At 44.4% G+C, this 21,425-nt stretch overlaps 1 protein-coding gene across 4 annotated transcripts in view; it reads left to right on the forward strand.

Annotated features, from left to right (window-relative positions):
- The window catches only part of LOC126284112 (max-binding protein MNT-like), a 543,977-nt gene that overhangs the window by 441,769 nt on the left and 80,783 nt on the right, over nucleotides 1-21,425 (forward strand). For all 4 annotated transcript variants that reach the window (XM_049982774.1, XM_049982776.1, XM_049982775.1 and 1 more), the window contains one exon: nucleotides 15,815-16,283. In XM_049982774.1, the coding sequence (XP_049838731.1) occupies nucleotides 15,815-16,283 (469 nt within the window). The remainder of the gene's footprint in view (nucleotides 1-15,814; nucleotides 16,284-21,425) is intronic.

The raw sequence follows: 21,425 nt of genomic DNA on the forward strand, positions 1-21,425 counted from the left end.
TACTAGTTTTTACACACATTAATTAATGGTAAAAAGACAAAGATATAAAAGGAATCTTACCAAAGTGAGAAATTTCAATGAATCCTTGCGGTTTGCTTCGTACATGCTAAAACTTACGGGTTTTATATGTGCAAGTGTGAAACAGGAAGTAGTATGTGAAACGAGGTACTGTTGCCGTATCGTATATAGTTACAAATAAATGAGTGACTTGTGGCTACAGTAGAGTACGCCTCACCGTTGTTTCAACAGCGACTGTCTACATAAATTGTGGTCCGCCGCCATAGTTAAATTGTCCCGATCTGTGGGTAGGGCTTACATACGTCTTCAACCTTGACGATTGAAGTGTAGACGCGTTCACCTGCACGGATTGCGCCGCCTCAGTCTTCCTTTGCGTCCCATCACGATCGTTCATCGTACACAGTAATTGTAATAAGTACCCAGTGTGCATAGTAAACACATACAGTAAACTGCTTCACTATAATAAGGCATCTCCTACGTAAAAAGGGGGATAAAAACAGATCGTAACTATATAGAGGAACCTGCCTCTTCGCAGTGACCTAGAAGGTACTGCCGAAGGTTCTTCTTAGCAAAGGTGAAAGAATACGTGAACCACAGTTAAGGGAGTATGAAGGTGGTTTTCGGAGGAGCATATCATAAACGTAAAGCATATCTCAGAAATTAGGAAAATTAGAAGTGTTGAAATATTTGTACATTGTAAAAAGGCGTACGATTCTATAGATAGAAATACATTACTCAACATTTTCAGTGAGTTTGAACTAGATAACAAACCAACAGAAATAATTAAAGCAACATTAGCAAACACAACACCGAAGGTAAAATTTATTGCAAACTATCTGAAAAGTTTGAAATAAAATTCGGAGCGTACAAAGCGATGTCGCTCCCAATTTTTAAGTATACATTACAGGCCGATAAGTGAAGGCTGTCGGCCACTGCGCTGTCTGTGGTGAGAGGTAATCCCTGAAATTTGGTATTCTCGGTACAGTCTTGACACTGTGGGTTCCTCCGCAATATAATGTCCCAGGTGTCTAGCTGCAACTACCATTCCGCATTGAAAGTCTGTGCGGCCATAATCACGCCGGAAACGTTTTCACACGAATCACCTGGGTGCAAATGGCAGCTCCGTCGATGCACCGCCCTCGTACAGCTCAAATACGCGATGCTTCCGCCCTCTGTGAATGTGCATATTGCTGTCACCTCAGCGTGGAGCAGGTGTTTCGGGGAAGGGCGGTAGCGTGTGTGCTGGCGGTGTGCCCTCGCAGCTGCCGGCTATTGTGAGTCCGCGGTGGTCGTGACGTGGCCAGCGCGTTTGGCGCAAGCAGCGCGGCCCGGGTGTCCGCCCAAGGCCCCAGCTTTCCCTGCTGCCTGTTGCGTTTATTCCTTCGGCCAATGCAGGAGAAGGGAGACGGGGTGCGATGCTGGTTTACACAGAAATTTAGAGGGCCAATACCAGTGACAGCCCGACCATCCGGATTTAACATTCATTTGCTTTCTTCAGTCATTCTCATTCTTTGTTCGCTCCTTCCAACCGTACCTATTTTGGAGGAGACACGAAAATTATCAATTTACAGTGGAACCTGAATTAAACGCATTTGCCTGCAGAAAGAAACTTGAGCTAAAAGTTAGAAATTGAGTTGCACGATATTCGCGTATTTATCCTTCAAAATCACCATTGCCATTATGAAGGAAAGAAGGGTACAGTTCTCGGTGAAGTGCTGCAGATACACTGAAGTGGCAGAAGTGATGGGATAGCGATACGCACATTTACAGTACCGCGAACACAAGGTATAATTGACGGAGCTGCCGTTTGTACTCCAATGATTCGTGTGAAATTATTATCTGGATCCAGATCTTTGGATCATCTCAGACGAAGCACGGTTTTACGTAGCAGGCACGTGAACTCTCAAAACACACGCCATTGGGCAACAGACAATGGCAGAGAACGCTCTGAGGCGCCTGCGCGTGATTTCAAAGTAGTGGTGCGCTGTGTAGTTTCAGGCCAACTGATTATAGGCCCATGTTCTTGAACAAAACCCTGAACTGTCAAGTGTATGTAATGGAATTTTTCGAACCATTCATAGCGCAGCTAACTTAGGAAGAACGAGAATATGCGTTTTTGCAGCAATATGGCGATACTGCGCTTATATCACGGTTTTCAATGACATACGTCAATGAAGCTTGGGAGAGGAACGTACAGTTTTCGCAGGTTTATGACCTCTCAGATCGCTCGATCTGTCTACCTGTGATTTTTATTTGTGAAGTAATTTAAAGAATAAAGGCTACAGTAACAGTCAACTGATAATCCAAGAGCTGAAAAGAACGTTCGCAGTGTGATAGCGGAAATCACACCAAATGAATGGCAAAAAGTTTCCGGAAACCTATTGACACGTGCTGATTTTGTATCGAAGTTTATGGTAAACATTAAAGGCACTATCTATGAACTATTGGCCTACTGAATGCTCGGTGTGTTGTTTTTCGTAATAGTGATTTACTAGATGTCCTGTTTAATATTTCCCCGACGTAATTACTGCTTAGTTAATAAAACGTGTTTACCGACCTCCAGCGCGATTGCAAACTTTGTTGGGTTCAAATGGTCTGAGCACTATGGGACTTACCATATGTGGTCATCAGCCCCCTAGAACTTAGAACTACTTAAACCTAACTAACCTAAGAACATCATACACATCCATGCCGGAGACAGGATTCGAAACTGCGACCGTAGTGGTCACGTGGTTCCAGACTGAAGCGCCTAGAACCGCACGGGCACACCGGCCGGCTTGTTAAGTTCCGTTAAAGACAATATTAAGTCTAAGCAGACCAGGAATAGACCTATATAAAATCCTGTGCCACTGTGGGAAATCATACATTGGCAAGACGCGTCGCACTGTTAAACATAGTCGTCACACCAGACTGGTCGGTGAGAGAAGTCTCCTGTGGATGAACACTGTCTTGACAAGGTACACAGCAAGAAATACGGAAAAACAAATAGGCCTCACGTACTGGGACTCCATTACTAAAGAAACAGTCGCAATCTGTATAAGTAAAAAGACAAGGGATTTCAACTCAGCAAGGCATGGGAACTAGCATCGGCCGCAGACGGCAGAACCCGAGTCGACACAGGCGGAGAATCGCTCACTTAAACTGCGCCCAGCATTCTGCCAGGGCGCACTGGGCTGCCATTTGCGGCCGCGCATGCAAAGACCATGACCCGTTTGTACGGCAGGGGACACTGGATGCCGCCGTGCTCTCTACCATGACGTTACGGCCCAACCCCTTGGCGCCTGCGCTTTCGTAGCGAGTCAGCGTATATATTGACGAGCCACTACAGCAACACGTCAGTAAACCCCTGAAGTCATCAGCAGCTGTATCGTTGAAATATTGTGCAACTTTCACATCATCATCCGACGCGACGCTCGTGAACCAGTCAAGCAGCGATTTACTACTCTCTATTCTGTATACACAATAAACGAATAAATAGTATTCATGTTGTTTATAAGGCGCAGGGCTTTTGTATTTTGGCCAACACAATTCATGTGAAACAGATATTTGATTGGCATGTCATAATCGATTAAGATCTAAAATGTAAACACGACTACGGAAACCGGTTTCCGAAAAACAATTTTCGTCTTCGGCACATAATGTAAACGTGGTGAATGCAATGTGTCGGTGGCAGCTGTCCAGTATCATCTGTTGTTGCGAGTTTGAGAAACAGCTACAGATCCAACGCATACTGTCCTACGTCAAAACCAGTGTAAAAGGAGTTGTGTCGCGTTGTAACATGCAGTATTGTAGCTGTCAGTGTGGAGGTGACAGTGGGCACCCGACGTGCCGCGACGGTAAACACGTGGGCGGCAAGAAGCAGCAGCGAGTATTTCCGTCGCGTTGGGCAACAGCGCCAAGGCCCAGGCGGCCAGCACGTGCTGCTCCGCGCCAGACTAGTCGCAGCTCGAGGCGCCACAGACGCAGTGCACCGGCTGCAGCAGGCTCTTAACATATGGGCACACGGGGAAACACATTATTTCATTACACTGTTCTCGAGCCATTAAAGACACTCATCAGCCAGAACATTGTTGTTGTTGTTGTTGTGGTCTTCAGTCCTGAGACTTTGATGCAGCTCTCCATGCTAATCTATCCTGTGCAAGCTTCTTCATCTCCCAGTACCTACTGCAACCTACATCCTTCTGAATCTGCTTAGTGTATTCATCTCTTGGTCTCCCTCTACAATTTTTACCCTCGTCGCTGCCCTCCAATACTAAATTGGTGATCCCTTGATGCCTCAAAACATGTCCTACCAACCGATCTCTTCTTCTAGTCAAGTTGTGCCACAAACTTCTCTTCTATCCAATCCTATTCCACACCTCCTTATTAGTTACGTGATCTATCCACCTAAGCTTCAGCATTCTTCTGTAGCACCACATTTTGAAAGCTTCTATTCGCTTCTTGTCCAAACTAGTTATCGTCCATGTTTCACTTCCATACATGGCTACGCTCCATACAAATATTTTCAGAAACGAATTCCTGACACTTAAATCTAAACTCGATGTTAACAAATTTCTCTTCTTCAGAAACGCTTTCTTTGTCATTGCCAGTCTACATATTATATCCTCTCTACTTCGAACATCATCAGTTATTTTGCTCCCCAAATAGCAAAACTCCTTTACTGCTTTAAGTGTCTCATTTCATAATTTAATTCCCTCAGCATCACCCGATTTAATTTGACTGCATTCCATTATCTTCGTTTTGCTTTTGTTGATGTTCATCTTATATCCTCCTTTCAAGACACTGTCCATTCCGTTCAACTGCTCTTCCAGGTCCTTTGCTGTCTCTGACAGAATTACAATGTCATCGGCGAACCTCAAAGTGTTTATTTCTTCTCCATGGATTTTAATTCCTACGCCAAATTTTTCTTTTGTTTCCTTCACTGCTTGCTCAATATACAGATTGAATAAAATCGGGGAGAGGCTACAACTCTGTCTCACTCCCTTCCCAACCACAGCTTCCCCTTCATGTCCGTCGACTCTTACAACTACCATCTGGCTTCTATACAAATTGCAAATAGCTTTTTTTCGCTCCCGGCATTTCACCCCTGCCACCTTTAGAATTAGAAAGAGAGTATTCCAGTCAACATTGTCAAAAGCTTTCTCTAAGTCTACAAATGCTAGAAACGTAGGTTTCCCTTTCCTTAATCTTTCTTCTAAGATAAGTCGTAAGGTCAGTATTGCCTCACGTGTTCCAACATTTCTACGGAATCCAAACTGATGTTTCCCGAGGTCGGCTACTACCAGTTTTTCCATTCGTCTGTAAAGAATTCGCGATAGTATTTTGCAACTGTGACTTATTAAACTGATAGTTCGGTGATTTTCACATTTGTCAACACCTGCTTTGTTTGGGATTGGGATTATTATATTCTTCTTGAAGTCTGAGGGTATTTCGCCTGTCTCATACATCTTGCTCACCAGATGGTAGAGTTTTGTCAGGACTGGCTCTCCCAAGGCCGTCACTAGTTCCAATGGAATGTTGTCTACTCCTGGGGCCTTGTTTCGACTCAGGTCTTTCAGTGCGCTGTCAAACTCTTCACGCAGTATCATACCTCCCATTTCATCTTCATCTACATCCTCTTCCAATTCCATAATATTGTCCTCAAGTACATCGCCCTTGTATAGGCCCTCTGTATACTCCTTTCCACCTTCCTGCTTTCCCCTCTTTGCTTAGAACTGGGTTTCCGTCTGAGTTCTTGATATTCATAGAAGTGGTTCTCTTTTCTCCAAAGGTCTCTTTAATATTCCTGTAGGCTGTATCTATCTTACCCCTAGTGATACATGCTTCTACATCCTTACATTTGTCCTCTAGCCAACCCTGCTTAGACATTTTGCACTTCATGTCGATCTCATTTTTGAAAATTTTGTATTCCTTTTTTCCTGCTTCATTTACTGCGTTTTTACATTTTCTCCTTTCATCAATTAAATTCAACGATTCTTCTGTTACCCTAGGATTTCTACTAGCCCTCCTCTTTTTACCTACTTTATCCTCTGCTGCCTTCACTACTTTATCCCTCAGACCTACTCAGTCTTCCTCTAATGTATTTCTTTCCTCCATTCCTGTCAAATGTTCCCTTATGCTCTCCCTGAAACTCTGTACAACCACTGGTTTAGTCAGTTTATCTAGATCCCATCTCCTTAAATTCCCATCTTTTTGCAGTTTCTTCAGTTTTAATCTACAGTGCATAACCAATAGATTGTGGTCAGAGTCCACATCTGCCCTTGGAAATGTCTTATATTTTAAAACCTGGTTCCTAAACCTCTGTTTTACCATTATATAATCTATATGATACCTTCTAGTATCTTCAGGATTCTTCCATGTATACAACCTTCTTTTTTGATTCTTGAACCAAGTGTTAGCCATGATTAATTTATGCTCTGTGCAAAATTCTACCAGACGGCTTCCTCTTTCATTTCTTACCCCCAATCCATATTCAACTACTATGTTTTCTTCTCCCCCATTTCTTACACTCGAATTCCAGTCACCCATGACTATTAAATTTTCGTCTCCCTTCACTACCTGTATAATTTCTTTTATCTCATCATACATTTCTTCGTCATCTGCAGAGCTAGTTGGCATATAAACTTGCACTACTGTAGTAGGCATGGGCTTCGTGTCTATCTTGGCCACTATAATACGTTCACTATGCTGTTTGTAGTAGCTTACCCGCACTCCTATTTTTTTTATTCATTATTAAACCTACTCCTGCATTACCCCTATTTGATTTCGTATTTATAACCCAGTATTCACCTGACCAGAAGTCTTGTTTCTCCTGCCACCGAACTTCACTAATTCCCACTATATCTAACTTTAACCTATCCATTTCCCTTTTTAAATTTTCTAACCTACCTGCCCGATTAAGGGATCTGACATTCCACGCTCCAATCCGTAGAATGCCAGTTTTCTTTCTGCTGATAACGACGTCCTCTTGAGTTGTCCCCGCCCGGAGATCTGAATGGGGGACTATTTTACCTCCGGAATATTTTACCCAAGAGGACGCCGTCATCATTTAACCATACAGTAAAGGTGCATGCCCTCGAGAAAAATTACGGCCGTAGTTTCCCCTTGCTTTCAGCCGTTCGCAGTACCAGCACAGCAAGGCCGGTTTGATTAATGTTGCAAGGCCAGATCAGTCAATCATCCAGACTGTTGCCCCTGCAACTACTGAAAAGGCTGCTGCCCCTCTTCAGGAACCACACGTTTGTCTTGCCTCTCAACAGATACCCCTCCGTTGTGGTTGCACCTACGGTACGGCCATCTCTATCGTTGAGACAAGCCAGAACATTTTGACCACCGAACTAAAAAATGATTGAAATGGCTCTGAGCACTATGCGACTTAACTTCTGAGGTCATCAGTCGCCTAGAACTTAGAACTAATTAAACCTAACTAACCTAAGGACATCACGCACATCCATGCCCGAGGCAGGATTCGAACCTGCGACCGTAGCGGTCGCTCGGCTCCAGACTGTTGCGCCTAGAACCGCACGGCCACTCCGGCCGGTACCACCGAACTACGATCGATGTAAACCTGTACAGGCGATAGTAGCGTCACCTGGCGAGGAATGACTGCTAGTCGGACACACGTTCGGTGCATGTAATATCAGTGAGCGTGCAGTCCGTGTGTAGAATGGGGAAGTCTAACCGAGGGCATATTGCGAAGGCCCAGAGGCTCGGCACAGTTATTTCGGAGACTGCACGACTTGTCGGGTGTTCGAGGATTGCTTTAGTGAGTGTTTTCAGCACGTGGCGAAACCGAGGTGCAGCCACTTCGAGAAGTCGTGGGGTTCCGCAGACTGGTAAAACAAGACAGGCGGCGAACTTCATCCTAACTTACATCAGACTTTGATGCTGGGGAGAGTTCGGAGTTCAGTGTCTGAACACACAGTGTACTGCGGGACGGAGGCAAGCTGGCGGTGGCTCTATTAAGGTTGGGTTGTTTAGGGAAGGAGACCAGACAGCGAGGGCATCGGTCTCATTGGATTAGGCAAAGAAGGGGAAGGAAGTCGGCCGTGCCCTTTCAAAGGAACCATCCTGGCATTTGCCTGGAGTGATTTAGGGAAATAACGGAAAACCTAAATCAGGATGGCCGGACGCGGGATTGAACCTCGTCCTCCCGAATGCGAGTCCACTGTCTAACCACTGCGCCACCTCGCTCGGTACTCTATTAAGGTCTGGAGAAGATTCACGTGGGCATCCATGCGTCCAGTGGAACTCGTGTAACCTACCATGACGGACAAGGTGTAACGTACACTGATTGCAGACCAAGTACTTCCCTTCATGACGATTGCGATAGTAGGGGTTGTTTTTCAACAAAATAGTGCGCCAAGGGGACAGGAGTGTGATGGAGTGGTTAGAAGAACACAGTGGCGAGTTGAAGTTGATTTGCTGCCCTCCACTCCCCCCCCCCCCCCCCCCCAAACGTGTCAGACCTGAACCCGATCGAACTGTACCTGCCGTCAGAGTTCATCGGCCCCTTTTCCGGAATTTACGGGAATTAGGTGACCTGTGTGTACAGATGTGGTCCCAAACTCCCTCCAGCGACCTACCAAGGTCTCAGTGCGCTCATGGAACGATGCGTCCTCGATGTTATTCGTACCAAAGGCGGACATATCGGCTACTATGTAGGTGGTCGTAATATTCTGGCTGATCATTGCATCAGGAACTAAGCCTGCAGAGCAATTTGATATGGAATGGCCACATAATACTACTTGTAGGTAGACAAATGACTGACAGGTTGATTGTTGGATCCACAGGAAGCGTAGTCCACTCCGGAAGGAAGTAGCTTACAAAACTTTCCTTCTATAACCGGTAGTTGAGCAGTACTCAGCCTGGAACCTTAGCAGTTAGGACTGGCAAAGAAAATTGAGGAGGAAGAGTAGGGTGTGTGAAAACTCAAAAAACGGGTTCGTTCAGTAGGCGATAAAGCCTCACGTAGATACTCTACAACTTCAGTGGGCAGAGAGGACAGTAGAGGCGTTGCGCATCACGGTTGTTTTACTGGTAAAATCCCGAGGGCCTTCGCCACAGGAAGAGCCAACCAACATATTGCTGCTCCTCACGAAAAGACCATGAATGTAAAATTAGATAGATTCGGACTGACTCGGAGGCTGGACGACGATCGATCTTCGCACACACCATTTGTGTTTTGAAAAGGAAGATTGGGAGGAAAAAAGGGTCGTGGGGTGGAGGGAGGGAGGGAAGGGGACGGTGTGAGAGAGTGACCGTGATACACCAGACTCTCTACCCCAGATACGGTTAGGTGCCTTGAGGAATATACAGGCTGTAAAAAAAATAAAGAAAACACAGACAAGCCTTAGGGGCAGGTTCCTTACACCAAAAGAAGTCTAGTGAAAAACGGCTCTAAAATGCTTGTCTTAGAGAGCTATGAGCACTTGGTAATTTTTGAAACTATGAAATGCTTTTGAAATGTGGTGCTACAGAAGAATGCTGAAGGTTAGGTGGGTTGATCACATAACTAATGAGGAGGTATTGAATAGAATTGGGGAGAAGAGGAGTTTGTGGCACAACTTGACAAGAAGAAGGACGCGATTGGTAGGACATGTTCTGAGGCATCAAGGGATCACAAATTTAGCATTGGAGGGCAGCGTGGAGGGTAAAAACCATAGAGGGAGACCAAGAGGTGAATACACTAAGCAGATTGAGAAGGATGTAGGTTACAGTAAGTACTGGAAGATAATGCTTGCACAGGATAGAGTAGCATGGAGAGGTGCATCAAACCAGTCTCAGGACTGAAGACCAGAACAACAACAATGAAATACATTTCTACTTCAAGCTCATATATTGGCAGGAGGCAGTATAGGCCAAAAGAAGAAAAATAGTCCGGTAAAAATGGGTTCTATGCATACCTTAAGAGCTATGGGCACTTCTTCAAGAGAAGAGATTTATTTCCCACTAGCGAAGATTAACAAGTGTTCATAGCTCTTAAAGTATGCTCTTTAGACGCCATGTTTACTGCGCATTTGTTTCTTGGTTTGGTCCATACTACCTCCTCCCAAAAATATGGAAAGCAAAATACTTGCAGTCGAAGATATGTTTTTCATAGCAGCAAAGAGAACAACTCCTTATTGCTCTTTAGAGCCCGTATGTACTAGACTTTTTTCCCCTGTCCCTAAAGCTTGTCCGTGTTTTGCTTTTGCATCCTGTAGATGGCGAGATGTTTGTGGACATCATTCACACACACACACACACCAAGTTTACAGGAAACAACTTTTAGAATCCGGAAATAACAGTGAATACCGGTTTAATAAACTTCACTGTTGTTTATCTGCTAATACTGTATCGATTCGATTATACTAGCCCGAGCAGTGGTTGTGTCGCCGTCTGTTCGATTTCTTCAATACGGCGAAGTGAAGGTGCCAGTACCTCCGTATATAAATCTTACCACACGAATTTATACTTGCGAAGTATATTTATTACGCCGATTTACATCAAGCTCATTCTGCAAAAGTCCAAATTGATCGCTGATGGAAAAATGTTGTACTCCAACGCTTTTGGAGACATGATATTGCAATAACTGTCACGAATAAGTAAATATATATTGCTACTCATGTGAACAGAATTAGAATTAACTGATGTTTTGTCACTAGCCACTGATTGTATACGAAAGGCTTTGCCACTAAAAGCGAAAAGGTGAATGTAAAATTTCACAAATTGCACAGCTGTACAGCATTTAGTGCTGTTACTAAAGAGCTCGATTTTTCGGCAAATATTTCAGCATTTATGTTCCCCTTCCCATTTAATAAAAGTAAAATGCGCTTCCCTTTAATAAAATGAGGAAAATAAAGAACTTCCTGATAAGTTCAGTTGACGTCCTGTTAAGTTTTCTTGCGGTACAGCCGATGTTGCTTTGGTTTCTGTTATATACTCATTGTCCGTTAACCCTAGAACACTAAATTGGGGAAATAATTACATTGTTACTAAACAATCGTAAATTTTACTACTCCATATTTTATTCGGAGTAAGTCATAATTTATAGTTTATGTAAAAGTTAATTACAGTTATAAGATCTCCCACATACAAAATAAGTACAAAATGTCCAGTTTTGCACTCTATATTGACAGTACGAGATTGGCGGGACCCACGAATTGGTGTCAACTGCAATCGTAAATTTTACGAGGGTGTAGTAATGTGCCGGTTAAACCTGTTGAGTCCTATTAATAGAACTTCAATTTTCTGTATTTACGAAACATTCTCCATGTCACATTTGAAAGTCCACTGCATTACTTAAGCATTGTTCGTCGGAAACTGACAACATATTTACAAAATTACACTCACCACGCACTGTTTTTCGTACCGTTTGCTTTCAGTTCACGTCCGGGACTTACCGGTCAACCAATTTGAAAAGCGACAGAAATGGGGAACTGGGTCGTAGAAACATTACGATTGATGATCGAGAGAATAACAAATTTCCTTCCCGTCGTTAAATTCCCTAAAATACATTGGTATTAACCGATAGGCAGCGAAACAGGATAGGCCATTGAGCTGTCTGTCGCCAAACACTTGCATTGTGGGACGTGGGGCGGCCCGTGTCCTGACCAGCGCAACGTGCGCCGCGCTGCCTGCGGTCACTGCTGACGCCGCTTCCTGTCAGCCGCCTCTACTCGTAACGTACTTCACTGCGAGCGGCGCAACATGACATACTGCCAACAGTAGACCCTCGCTCATCCGTTCCCCACGCAGGGCCGGAACGCAAAACATCTCACATTATCAGAGGAACACCTTTATTGATCCGTAACATCACAATACAGTACGGTACAACTTTCATTTTCAACTGCAGATAGTGTCTGAAATAATTTTGCATGTTAAAACAGTAACAGAACCAAAAGAAAACTTCGACGCCCTAAAAAAACTTACTCGAAAGTATAGCGTACAATAGTGCGTCTGTATTGTACGGTACGAAATTGCTACTGAGAATGAAAGTTTAACGCCTGTACATGCCTTATTACAGTACTGACTCATTTTGTGCACCATAAGTTCTTGTAGCGAGCATTTCATAGTGTAAGACAAACTCGTGAATGTTATACAGTTGATCAGGGAACAGCTTAAGCTCTGTAACTAAGTTTCAAATTCATAAAGAAATTCATCGGCAGCTTATCACTGGAATTAATTACATTTCGAATGTCATGCTGTTTTTTCCCGCCCGTATGGCTAGCTTTCACTCGCTGTAAATTTCTTATTTTCATTGACTCCATCCAATTCTTCATACAAAATTAGTGCCTTTTTTTTATAATTGGTCCATATGATGTAGTGCTTTCTCTCCTCTCCTGCACAAACCACACCCACAAAGCACTGTGTATAATTTATCTTTTTTTTTTCTTCGTGTATATTGTATATTTTCAGTTCTTTCTTACGATCAGTCGTCATTGTGTGACTTTCAACAATTTTCTTAATTTGCTGTAGTCTGTAACAGTTGTTACACCAGCCCCTACCTCGCAATATTTTGAGAAGATCGGCTTTTGTCTAACCTCACAAGTACATTCACTTTCTCCGCTAATGACAGCGTCACATATTTATGTTAAGTTGATGCCATAATGTAGTTTTACGCACTTTAATATACAAGAGGAACAATGTCACTATAAAACATGAGTGTGCACAATAACACTTACTAATCGACTTAGAAACAAATTACGTCGCACTAAAACTGATCGAACTGTTGTACCTGCCATCGGTCAACTGCCTGCGTATCCACATCGCAGACGGTGAGCTACTGACAAGTCCAAACAAGCACCAGAAATCGGATGGTCGAACTAAATGGTAAATCCGACCATACGAGGTCGATTAGAAGGGTTATTGTACATACAAAATTTAGAGTGTTTAGAGCAGAAGAAAAGAAACACTTTTCCGCTAGAGGTCAGCGGAGAATTTGATGCAAGTGGTGATAGGAACAGTGTTCAAACTGCCGCGTGACGAGTATTGTTTTAGACATGTTGCTGAAAATGTCGTTCGGTTACATTAATGCAGAACTGGCGTCAGCGTGCTAATGATTGCCCAACACGCTCAAAACAACCAGGTGCTTCGTGAATAATGGCTGCATGTTGAGCCGAGTGGGCAACCAGTTTTCTGGAGCGTCTGTCTCGTACACGGAACGCTTCATCTCCTCCCCACAAGAAGAAATCTGTAGGACGTCAGCAGCGGAGTCGGAACACCGTCTCTCAACATAGCCAGCGTCAAAACCTTCGTGGGCCCCTAGCGGAGAAATGCCGCAACTGCGACATAAAAGACGTGTTTCTTTTTATTACCTCTAAAAACTGTATACGTAGGTTTTGTACAGCTCATACGGCGAGATATGTCATTGCTGTCCTTTGTGAAAGTGAGGAACAGCATTTGTTCAGTGGAATGAACGGTGTACTGAGCACAGATAGAATTTAAGAATAGACCAAAGAAATACGACAATATCAAGGATATATTTGCAGCGCAAACTTAGGATCAAAATTAAACACCACATAGCTGGTGAAGTGAGGGAATCCTTCTGAACTGGAAGGGAATTAAAGCATGGCGGATGAAATCGAGATGTCTTTAGACGCAGATTGGCACATTTCCTCGGGACAACAAGTCACACTTATCAGACTTTAATTTTCGAAAGGAATTTCTGACAGTGTACGTCTACCGTACAGCACAGTGTTCTATGAAAGTCGATCGTGGACTTTGTGAAAATCGGAATGAAGAAGAATAGAAGTGTTTGCGATGTGGCTCTGCAGGACGATGCTGAAAATAAGAGTGATGGGAAAGGGAATGGAGAATAGATTTCCTTACCTCTACGTCTCGTTTAAATGTGACGCCGAATTCTTCGATGGTTTCATTTCTTCTGGTCTAATCTCTGTTCCTATTCCATGCTCATGAGGGAGTAACTTCCAGGTACTAAAGGCATTTTTCTGTAGTATCTCAAACTACCAACTGTCAGATAAGGGCTGTGGCACGACAGTGTCAAGTGCCATGTTGTGTTTATGTAGGCATAATTGAAATTGGTTGTGAAAATTAAGGGACCGACTTTGTTTACATAGACGTACAACGGTCGAATCACCGTGGAAGGTGCCGGCCGCGATGGCCGAGCGGTTCTAGGCGCATCAGGCCGGAACCGCGAGACTGCTACAGTCGCAGGTTCGAATCCTGCCTCGGGCATGAATGTGTGTGATGTCCTTAGGTTAGCTAGGTTTAAGTAGTCCTAAGTCCTAGGTGACTGATGACCTCAGATGTTAAGTCCCATAGTGCTCAGGGCCATTTGAACCAATCCTTTTTCCATCGCTCCATTTGCGAATAGATCGGGAAAGGGAATACTAGCAGTCCTCCACCACGCACAGTATGGTGGCGTGATGAGCACTTCTGCAGATGTGGATTTACGTCCCCCAGAACGTGCACTCCTTGAATTAGTGTAGAATATTTGCAGTTAATTGTCTACTCATTCTGATGGTGACATACACAGAAGTCATGCGATAACGATATACACGTACAGAGGTGACGGTAGTATCGCGTACACAACTTATAAAAGGGTAGTGCATTTTCGGCGCTGTCATTTGTCCTCAGGTGAGTCACGCGAAAAGCTTTCCGACGAGGTTATGGCCACGCGACAGTAATTAACGGACTTCGAACGCGAAATAGTAGTTGGAGCTAGACGCACGCAACATTCCATTTGAGAAATTGTTAGGGAATCCACAGTGCCAAGAGCGTGCCGAGAATACGAAATTTGAGGACAACATAGTAACCAACAGCCTTGACGGCCAAGAGTAGCAGCGTTTACGTAGACTTGTCAGTGATAACAGACAAAGCATCATTGCGAGAAATAACCGTAGCAATCAATGGGGAACGTAGAACGAACGTATCCATTTGGACAGTGAAATTTGTCGTTAATGGGATATGACAGCAGACGACCGTCGCACGTGCCTTTGCTAACAATACATCAGCTGCAGTGCCCCTCCTGGGCTCGTGAACATGACGGTTGGAACCTACACAACTGGAGAACCGTGGCCTGGTCAGATTAGTTGGTGAGAGCTGCTGGTGGGGTTCCAGTGTGGCTCAGAGCTCACGGTCATCGGCCAAGTTGTCAACAAGGCACTGTGCGAGGTGCTGGTGACTCCTAATGGTGTGGGCTGTGTTTACATGGAGTGGACTGGTTCCTTGTGATGTTCGGATACTTGGAGTGCATTTGCAACCATTCACGTTCCCAAACAACGATGGAATTTTTGTGGAAGACAAAGTTCCATGCCACCAGGCCACAATTGTTCGCGATTGGTTTGAAAAATATTCTGAACAGTTCCAGCGAATGATTTGGCCACCCTGATCAGCCGACACGAATCCCATCGAACATTTATGAGGCGTAATCGTGAGGTCAGTTCGTGAAGGAAATCCTTCGCCGGTAACACGCATTTATGGACAGCTATAGAGGCCTCGAGTCCGTGCCATGTCGAGATGCTGCACTACGCCGGGCTTTTAAAAGAGAGGTCCAGCACGATATTAGTACGTAATCCGCGATTTTAGTCACCACAGCGTAGAAACCTTGCCTCTTCATGTAACTGAAGAAGCGATGGCACGGAGGACACGTGGCAAATTTTAGTGTATGTAGCATTCTTTCCACCACGACACATACACGGATGACGAGAAATTAGTGTGTGAGGAATGTTAAAAATAAAGAGACACTTATATCACAAGCACGTAAATTTTTTTTGGAAATCCAGCTCGAATTATACATCTTGTGAATGGAGCAGAGGGGAGTGAGTTTTTGACGGAAATCGTTCTGTTGCAGAGGAGGAGCCGAGCAGCACAGCCGCCGCGGACGTGCCGGCCGCGTCCACGAGCCCTGCGCCGCCCACGCCGCCCCCTCCGCCCCCACCGCCGCCGCCGCCCCCGCCGCCAGCTGTGGCGGCCGTGCGCACGATCGTGCCGCTGCCCCCGCCGCCCCCGCTGCCCGCGGCGGCCGCGCCCCTCGTGCACCAGCTGCCGCCCACGCACGTGCACCACTTGCAGCTGGCGCCGCCACCCCACGCCGCCGCCCCCGTGCCTGCCGCCGCCGCCGCCTCGGTATCGGTGGTGGTGCCCGCGCCCGCCCCCGCGCCCGTCCCCGCCCCCGCGGCGCCGGCGCCGGCCACCCTCACACCGCCCCCGGCGCACACCTCCGCCGCCGCCACCGTGCCCGGAGTCGTCGTCAATGGCGGCCTCTCACCGATGGAGGCGGCGGCCAACGCCGAGGATGCCAAGGACTTCCACAAGCGGACGTGAGTACTCGCGGCTTGCCCTATTCCTTCCGAAATCATTTCACTGATTATCTGTACGTCCTTTACTATCATTGCCGGTTCCGGGTAATAGCCTTTATCACAACACAAAATGTTGTGCACTATTTATCGATGGTGTCTCGTCATATTAATGGGCCAGTGTTTTAAGTACAGCCCCATCAGAACTGCGGAACATCGAAAGAACTAACCGGTATCAGTATTCATTTCAGGACTGCGCTTTCACATCAGCACGCCACTTCTCGACTTGGGATACCTGTTTGTTCCTTTGATGTTCACTACGTTCGATTGTGGTGTGGTAATAACATTGGCATATCATATGACTTGGCCTGACAGGTAAATACTTTACCAACTGTAATGCTGTGATAACGGTTATTAACTGAAACCTGTAGTGGTAGTAAAGGACGGACGACAGCTGCACCATACACATTGACGGAAGAAACACCCCAACACCAAAAAATAATTAACATAGAGTAATGAAACGTCGGTTATGCATTTTCATAGGTAACATATTTATCTGATTAACATTGCAAGATCACAGGTTAATGTATCGTGAGATAAGCCATTGCAAATGTGAAATGCTGGTACATTATAACAAGGTGCTGTAACACCAGCCGTCTCATATAGCTGGTCCGCAGGGCGGTCGAATGTTGCTCTCCTGGCGCCCTTAAAACACAGTAAACTATGTGAACATCGTGTTAGTCGAAACCTTGCAAGCTGCCCGGTAGCTCGACGGTAAATTCAGGGGGTCCCGGCAACAAAGTGCCAAGCCACATTTATATGCTTTCGTGATAAAGCCATATTAATGTTTAAGCAACAAATCATGTGAATTATTAAATTTTGGTTGAACACACGTAATATATTTCTGTGGTATATTTTACATTGTTTTATGAGACATAATACAAATATTTTAAACTACATTATATACAAATTAATATTTTAAAATAAGATGGTATGTTGCTATTTGCTTAATTCTGAACAGTCAATGTCGCATTTCAGAAAAAAAAAATTAACAATGACCTAAAATACTTCTTCTACACCTTTTCTCCATTATCTTCATCACTAACAGCAGCAGGCAGCAAGTGCTATAAAAGTCGTGGTAGATTGGTCGAACATAATCCAGTAGCTACATGACATCATTCATTTTGATTTTCTTAATTTCAACAAAATGTTGAAATGGCTCTGAGCACTATGGGACTTAACAGCTATGGTCATCAGTCCCCTAGAACTTAAAAATACTTAAACCTAACTAACCTAAGGACATCACACAACACCCAGTCATCACGTTAATTTCAACAGGTCCATTGTATTTCGGTCTTAGAGCCATGGTACTTATGTTCCCCTTATTCCTTGTAGATATTTCCATGTTCATTCTGGTTTTCAGTTTCATAACCCATAGGTTGGTTTGTTCAAATCTGAAGCATACAGCCTCTGAGAATTTAAGCTGAACACTACTAACACATTATTTTTATTAGTATTAAGCAGATGATCATCATCATCATTAAGCAGTCCTATTATGTCAGAGAAATCAACGCTTTCCATTCTTATGACTCTGAACTTGTGTTTACGACCACAAGAAGCAATTAGTTCTCTCCAGTGTGATGGAGAGTATACGTTCGGTTGTTCCCTCTGATATTTTTCAGTTTTAGCAAAGTCTCTATCAGAGGGCAAGTAAGTGTGTCCAGGAATGAGGAAATAATGCTCAATTTCTTCAAACCACCTTGTTTGGATCGGATAACTCCAAACTGCCATTATATTCCAGTTCTTATTCTGATCCACGCAGTTGTCAGAAAAAACTAAGTTTTCTTTTTCTTTTTTGCAGAAATGGGTGTTGTTTTCAAATCTCATCACTACTCGGCCTGCAATACTTCATCCCATATGTCCAATATTCTGGCCTCAGTCATGTATTCCAACTTTATATGTCCACAGTTTTCGGGAGTAGAAGGGGTCCCGGGTTCGATTCCCGGCCGGGATTGGGATTTTCTACACCTGAGGACTGGGTGTTTGTGTTGCTCTCATCACAATGATCCTTCATGAAAGTGGCGAGATTGAACTGAGTAAAGATTGGGAGTGAATTGCACCGTCTTTGTTGATCTTTGTTTTGGAAGACTACCGAATGGCATTCTCTCATGTGATGCTTTTTTTCTTCCTGAAATAGTGTTAATGTCATCCCAACAAAAGGGAATATATATGTATAGATTAAAGGCATATTGTTGTAAACACCTCATAATTACAGTCTGTTACTTCAGATGTTTATACTATTCAGAATACCTGTTAAACTTTTCGGGAGTATAGATTTCGAATCTTAGGTCAAGAAAGTGCCAATCGATAATTTTACTTTTGGCATATTTTGATGTATATAACGTAACTAATGAGGAGGTATTGAATAGGATTGGGGAGAAGAGAAGTTTGTGGCACAACTTGACTAGAAGAAGGGATCGGTTGGTAGGACATGTTTTGAGGCATCAAGGGATCACAAATTCAGCATTGGAGGGCAGCGTGGAGGGTAAAAATCGTAGAGGGAGACCAAGAGATGAATACACTAAGCAGATTCAGAAGGATGTAGGTTGCAGTAGGTACTGGGAGATGAAGCAGCTTGCACAGGATAGAGTAGCATGGAGACCTGCATCAAACCAGTCTCAGGACTGAAGACAACAACAACAACAACATAAAATTAAAGGATTTGTCGTGATGCTCGACATTGACTTGCCGATATGGAAGATACGTAAAGCATTCGGGCTAGAAAAGAATCTCGTGAGATTCTTGCAGAACCACTTGACGCCTTGGTCGTCAGTATAACTCATTGTACAAAATGACACAGCTTGTCGAAAAACATGGCACGGCACTTTGATGCCGGAAGCCCCTCAATCGTTCGTCGTCTGAAGAAGATTTTTTACCTGTTGTTAGCTGTCGTACTGATTCAGTATCGGACTGTCTGTAGACAGCATTACCGACGTGCATTTTAGTTACGACTTCCTTAACAGCATGTCCATTTGACACTTTCCGGTGCTAGTGCTACTCTTCGATATAACTGACTCAGTAAGCATACTGTGATGGAAAGAGGTCTTCAAAATAAACTTTTTATCTGGAAAAGGTCCACCCAGAGCACATGAACACGCACACTATTCACATTTTCATCTGTACTAGCCATTACCCATTTTGATTTCACCCATTCACCGCAAAGAAAAGTACACTGTTCCATATTGCATAGTACTGATCACAGAGTAAGTACTTTGTGCCAGTGTTTGCACAGCCCGATCCGATCCGTACTTGTTCACTTTACGAGTCAGCCCATACTGACTGCCTACGTGGCTATTCGTAGGCGGCAAAGACTCGCTAGCCTGTGGCGTGGTTGCATCGGGGGTGGGCAAGGGAATGTTCCATGCATCGCAGTGGTATCGAAGTCTGTACCCATACAACGTGTATTTGAAAGCTCAGCTATAGCGGTCTAAACTTTGTACGGATGGACAGAATGGCCGAGCTTTGACTTCACGAACTGCTCGGTTCTGGAATAACGTACTGCACGCTCTCTCTCCCCTGCCGAGTGGTAAACTGTGGCTGTTTGAGTGCCGCATGTGCCCGCTGGCCTTGAATGTTCCTCCTGGCCTGCGAAGCACCACAGCGCAGGCGCTTGCGTCAGGAGTTGTAGCGCTTCCACCTTCCGTCGAGCCCTTCCAGAAGCCGCTGGAAGCTGTGACATAACTCTCGCCGACCCTGCCACCTCGTCTTTTTCTCGTGTATTACCGGCTACTTCTGCGCAGGCAGCATCGCTTCCCTGCGTACGTCGTGTGTGTTTTTTATGGCTATATGCGCACTGGTACAGATGGCGTCTGTTGTTTCTTTCCTAATGGGGCTTAGTCGAAAAATGTAGGTTCCTACTAGGCGTAACGGTGCAATTTTTTGAAACATTCGTATTTCATTCAGGAAGAGCGGGGCTGAAACCATCTTCCGGCCGTGCTGATTAAGGTCTTCTTCTCCAAAACACATAATCTGAAAATAGCAAGAAATGAAAATATTTAAAACTCAAAAATTAAAATTGGAAAGGAGTGAATTTCTTGGTAATAAGATGAACTTATTTTAAATAAACTCCCTGAGCACTAGTCAGAAAAATATTTGCAGCTCGATAATACTTCCTTAACTGTGCCAGACGTGTAATACGATTTTGCACGTTCCGTTTTCAGTACGTTTCAGTCGGCACTTTAAAATTTGAGTGATAAACGATAGAGTTTTAAGTACAAGCTGGTGCTGTTAAACCATTCTTCGATGCCTCAGGAAGTGTCCCATCAACCCATCTCTTCTTTTAGTGAGGTTGTGCCACGAACTTATTTTTACACCTGTTTATTTAGCACATGCTCATTAGTTATTCGATCCATTCATCAGATCTTCAGAATTCTTCCACAGCACCGCATTTCGAGAGTTTCTGTTATCTTATTGTGTGTGCTGTTTGTCGACTTAGTTTCACGTCCTACATGAATACTACATTCATGACAAATACTTTCAGAAAGACTTCCAGCCACTTAAATTTGTATTCGATGCTTCCGTATTTTATGCGGCTCATCTTGTTTGTTTTCGCGATTTTTTTATTTTATTTATTTATTTCAAATATATGAATAACTTCCTGAAAATTATGGTTGTAGTGACACATTTCCTCAGCAAGTACAGTAGGTCAGAGTCTCACGATATTTGGAAATAAGTAAATGATCAAATATACCGATGTTGCTCGAGTTCATTTGAGACATAGCTGCAGAAGCCACAAATAAAATTTATTTCTAAACTCGTGGGATCCGACTGAAGAGGAAATGAAACTCCTCGAGTTCAACGCGACACGTTTTCGAAAAATAAGGGTGCGCCCGAAGAGTCTGTGCACTGTCGGGGAAAAAATGTAGTGGCTCTAAATACGTATCGATTACAGTGTACCAAAATTGGTTGCGTACGAGGAACTGGTAGGTAAGTGGAAAGTAGGAGTGCCAAGTGTCGGGCGACGTGGGCAGCAGGAATGCGACGCGTCGGCCGTAGCTGCGGCGTTATCGGGCCGAGGGGCGCTTCCGGTGGTCCGCGGGAAGTGCGCAAGCGGTGACGCAGTGTCACCGACCGCTGTAGCAGTCCTGTGCTGCACAAGAATCCTTA

This window comes from Schistocerca gregaria, chromosome 8 (assembly GCF_023897955.1).
Source record: "Schistocerca gregaria isolate iqSchGreg1 chromosome 8, iqSchGreg1.2, whole genome shotgun sequence".
In the NCBI taxonomy this organism is placed as follows: domain Eukaryota; kingdom Metazoa; phylum Arthropoda; class Insecta; order Orthoptera; family Acrididae; genus Schistocerca; species Schistocerca gregaria.